Genomic DNA, 5,000 nt, shown 5'->3' on the forward strand with positions numbered 1-5,000 from the left:
TAAATAGCCGCCTTTTAACGGTCTCTCTCTTTCCCAGACCCGAAGGCGTGATTCCCGCCAAAATTTCCAGGAATGTCCGATTCGGTCTCTTCAACATCATGAGGAAGTATCCGAAAGCAGATAAGTTTATTGTGTTGGAGGACGACTTAATTCTCTCTCCTGATTTTTACGCGTGAGTCTGAATTTTGATTTTTGGTTTTTAGATTGTAATGGGGTTTTTGAATTTGAATTTTTAGAGCCCAATGGGGCTTTTTATTTTTGGATTTTTTTTTAGATTCTAATGGGTATTTTTATTTTTTATTTTTCAGAGTCTAATAGGTATTTTGATTTTTGCTTTTTTAGATTCAAAAGGGGCTTTTGATTTATAATGATTTATAATGGGGCTTTTGATTTTTGATTTTTTAGATGCTAATGGGTCTTGCTTTTTGATTTTTTAGATTCTAGTGGATCTTTTGGTTTTGAATTTTTAGATTCTAATGGATCTTTTGATTTTGATTCTTTTTAGATTCTAATGGGTCTCTTTTTATCATATGTTTTATAACGTAGATCCAAAATCACGAGATACTAGTAAGAATAAGAGCCATTGATTGTAGGCTTCGAGGACTGAATATTATTATTGGCCAATTTATTAGAATTCGTCAGGTCCGACCTAATGAATATTCACATATACCGACATGCATGTGCACAGAAATGGATGCATATCTGTTCAACTATCTGGTAGATATACTTTTCTCTATCTATCAGGTAGATACGCATGTCTAGGTTGATAGATGTGCATTTATTTACGTATATATGTAAGTCTAGACTGATAGACATGCATTTATTTCCGTATATATACATGTCTAGACTGATAGACATGCATTTATTTCCGTATATATACATGTCTAGACTGATAGACATGCATTTATTTCCTTGTATATGAATGTGTAGACTGATAGACATGCATTTATTCCCGTATACATGCATATCCGTATACTGAACTCTCATTGACTCTGACTTCCCAAAATTTGAACAAACCGGCCGTATATTTGAATCTTTATAAATTGTATTTTGAATATTTTTTTATAAATTGTATTTTGAATATTTGAATATTTGAATCGTACTGGAACAAACCGTCACTCACTCGCAGTACACAGACACCTCTCTCCCTACCACAGCTACATGCAGCAGACCAGCTGGATTCTCGAGAACGACCCGACCGTGTACTGTGTCTCCGCCTTCAACCACCTCTCCTACGCCCACACCGCCCACGACGCGACCCAGCTCTACCGCGCCCACTCCTATCCTGCCTATGGGTGGATGATGGACAAGAAGGGCCTGGAGTTCATCCTGCCGAAGTGGCTGCCGAGTAATGTGGTGAGTGAATGGGTTCTGGCGGTCTCGGGGTTAGGGGTTGATGTGAAGAGGGGTTGATGTGAAGAGATGTGAAGGGGGTTGATGTGAAGAGATGTTGATGTGAAGAGGGGTTGATGTGATGAGGGGTTGATGTGAAGAGATGTTGATGTGATGAGGGGTTGATGTGAAGAGATGTTGATGTGATGAGGGGTTGATGTGAAGAGATGTTGATGTGGAGAGATGTGAAGAGGGGTTGATGTGAAGAGATGTTGATATGAAGCGATGCTGATGTGAAGAGGGGTTGATGTGAAGAGATGTGAAGAGATGTTGATGTGAAGAGATGTTGATGTGAAGAGATGTTAATGTGAAGAGGGTTGATGTGAAGAGATGTTGATGTGAAGAGATGTTAATGTGAAGAGGGGTTGATGTGAAGAGATGTGAAGAGGGCTTGATGTGAAGAGGTGTTGATGTGAAGAGATGTTGATGTGAAGAGGGGTTGATGTGAAGAGATGTGAAGAGGGGCTGATGTGAAGAGATGTTGATGTGAAGAGATGTTGATGTGAAGAGGGGTTGATGTGAAGAGATGTTGATGTGAAGAGATGTTGATGTGAAGAGATGTGAAGAAGGGTTTATGTGAAGAGATGTTGATGTGAAGAGATGTGAAGAGGGGTTGATGTGAAGAGATGTTGATGTGAAGAGGGGTTGATGTGAAGAGATGTTGATGTGCAGAGATGTTGATGTGAAGAGGGGTTGATGTGAAGAGATGTTGATGTGAAGAGATGTGAAGAGGGGTTGATGTGAAGAGATGTTGATGTGAAGAGGGGTTGATGTGAAGAGATGTGAAGAGGGGCTGATGTGAAGAGATGTTGATGTGCAGAGATGTTGATGTGAAGAGATGTGAAGAGGGGTTGATGTGAAGAGATGTTGATGTGAAGAGGGGTTGATGTGAAGAGATGTTGATGTGAAGAGATGTGAAGAGGGGTTGATGTGAAGAGATGTTGATGTGAAGAGATGTGAAGAGGGGTTGATGTGAAGAGATTGAAAAAATAATGAAGATTAATATTAAAGACTTGATGTTGCTGAATGTTAATCTATTCTTCTTCCTTCTTCTCTCTTCTTCTTTCCTCCCTCTTTCTCCTCCACTTTCTACTCCTTTTCCTTCGCTCTCAATTTTCTTCCTTCCCTTCTCTTTCTCCCTCTTCCTCCTCCTCCTCCTCTTTCTTTTCCTTTCTTCCACCTCCGCTGCCTACTCTTCCGTCCCTTCTCTCTCTCCCTCTTCGGATTCTACTTTCTACTCTTTCTCCTCTCAATTTTCTTTCTTCCCTTCTCTCTCTCCCTCTTCTTCCTCTTCCTCCTCTTCCTTTCTTCCACTTCCGCTGTCTTCTCTTTCCCCCTCTTCGCATTCTACTTTCTACTCTTCCTCTTCCTCCTCTTTCCCTCTCAACTTTTCTTCCTCCCTCTTCCTCCTCTTCCTTTCCTCCACCTCCGCTGTCTACAATTCCTCCGTTCCTTCTCTCTCCCCATCTTCGCATTCCACTTTCTACTCTTTCTCTTCCTTCGCTCTCCACTTTTCTTCCTTCCCATCTCTTTCCTGCTCCTTTCTCCCGCTGTCTTCTCTTTCCCTCTCTTCGCATTCCACTTTCCACTCTTCCTCTTCCTCCTCTTTCGCTCTCCACCTTTCTTCCTCCCCTTTCTCCCGCTGTCTTCTCTTTCCCTCTCTTCGCATTCCACTCTCTAATCTTCCTCTTCCTCCCCTTTCGCTCTCAACTTTTCTTCCTCCTCTTTCTTCCTTCCACCTTCGCTGTCTACTCTTCTCCCGTCTTTTCTCTCTCCTTCTTCCTCCTCTCTCTACTTTTCTTCCTCTCCCCCCCTCTTCCTATCGCTCCTTTCACTCTTCCCCGGTCCCTCTCCCCTCGCAGACGCACGACTGGGACCACTTCATGGACACAGACATCCTGAGGCGAGGTCGAGAGTGCATCATTCCAGACATCAACCGATCCTACCACGGGGGCGCCATCGGGGCTCACCTCACGGCATCCTGGGCCACGGAGAAGGACTTCCTCAACCGGACCTACAATCTCGATCCCGATGTCGTCCTTATGGATCCTTCGCGGTGAGACGGGATTTTTTTTCTTAGCCTTGTTGGTGTCCTTTGGTGATGATGGGTTCGGAAGTGGGCTAATACTGTGTGATGGTTGTGATGGAAGTTTTTTTTTTCTCTCTCATTTCTTTCTGTGCGATTTGTAATACAAAATGATTTATCACTGCCCTTTTATAACAAAAGATTTTTTCCACACTTTTTCCCCAATACGAAATAATTTCCCTCTCATCTCCTGTACCGCTGTTGTCTCTTACGATACGAAATTGTTTTTCTCTCAGTACCTCTATTACCGCTGCCCCTTATAAGATATTCCTCTCTCACCTCCTCCCTTACCACTGGCCCTTATAACTGTAGATATTGTCCTCTAATCTTCTTTTTTACCACTGTCCCTTCTAATATATTTCCTCAATGTTTGCAGTGTCTCCTTCACCACTGACCCCTCTAATATATTTCTTCTCTCAATGCCTCCTTTACCACTATAAGACCGGTAACTCAGAGCAGTTAAGTCAAACGAACTTGGTACCAACTGTGGAGTGAAGGATCACGCAGAGAATGACAGGTAATATGAGGAACTCGACGTCTACTAGGGGCCCCCTGTTGCGTTTGGTTCCTGGGAACTCCCAAAAGGGGCAAAAACAGCTCAATCAAATATAAATAGGTACCGCATACAATTTATTTCTTGGTAATTTACATATCACACTGATAGCCGTAATCTCTGCTGCATTAGGCCCGCTTGACACCCAAAGATGGCCTAAAAACATTGGCTAGATCAAACATTATTGGTACCACTTGAAATAAAGTTAATGTACTTCGACACATATCAGAGAATTCCGAGTGGTCAATACCAGACAAATTACCCGCTGCATTATGCCCGACAGACACGCCCAAAAGTTGACCCCACTACGAGGAGCAGGTGATCACCCATTTGCCATTGCAGGTCCTGAACAAGCTCCTAGGTAGAACTGCCTGGAACTTTTGGATAATGACATATTCAAGGACCAGCTGGCAAAGTTTCAACTAAAGGAATGGCAGGAGGACCATTGTGGAGCAAAAGTAGTTTCATTCAATACCTTTCATGTTTACATCAATTTTGCTAGAGGCCCTTTTTGGGTGTCTGGCGGACCCAATGCAAGAACCAGTTCTTACCCAGTGTGATATGTAAATTACTTTGAATTTATTGCATGTGGTACCTGTCTATGTTTGATAGAGCTGACTTTTCTTCTTCTCCGCCTTCTCCTTCTTCTTCTTCTTCTTCTACTTCTTCTTTTGTGGGTTCCCAGAGACCAAACGCAGCAGGGGATCTCCGGTTCTCAGCTGCTGTTCTATATCCCCCTCTTTCACCGCTGTCCCCGTTAATATATCTTCTCTCTCAATACTTCCTTTACCACTGTCCCTTGTAATATATATCTCTACCAATACCTTCTATACCACTATGGTTTGTAATATATTTTCTCTCAGTACCTCTTTTACCACTGTCCCTTGTAATATATTTCTCTACCAATACCTCCTTTATCACTGTCCCTTGTAATATATTTTCTCTCACAGTGCCTACTTTACCACTGTC

General features: G+C 42.6%; 1 protein-coding gene across 1 annotated transcript in view; it reads left to right on the forward strand.

The window, feature by feature from the left end:
• Positions 1 to 37: 37 nt before the first annotated feature.
• LOC113817446 (protein O-linked-mannose beta-1,2-N-acetylglucosaminyltransferase 1) overlaps positions 38 to 5,000 on the forward strand; it is a gene marked incomplete at its 5' end in the record, with an annotated part of 11,671 nt that continues 6,708 nt past the window's right edge. The window contains 3 exon segments of the mRNA XM_070130762.1: positions 38 to 172; positions 1,158 to 1,356; positions 3,255 to 3,448. Of these exon segments, the coding sequence (XP_069986863.1) occupies positions 99 to 172; positions 1,158 to 1,356; positions 3,255 to 3,448 (467 nt within the window).

This window comes from Penaeus vannamei, chromosome 15, assembly GCF_042767895.1.
Source record: "Penaeus vannamei isolate JL-2024 chromosome 15, ASM4276789v1, whole genome shotgun sequence".
In the NCBI taxonomy this organism is placed as follows: Eukaryota; Metazoa; Arthropoda; class Malacostraca; order Decapoda; family Penaeidae; genus Penaeus; species Penaeus vannamei.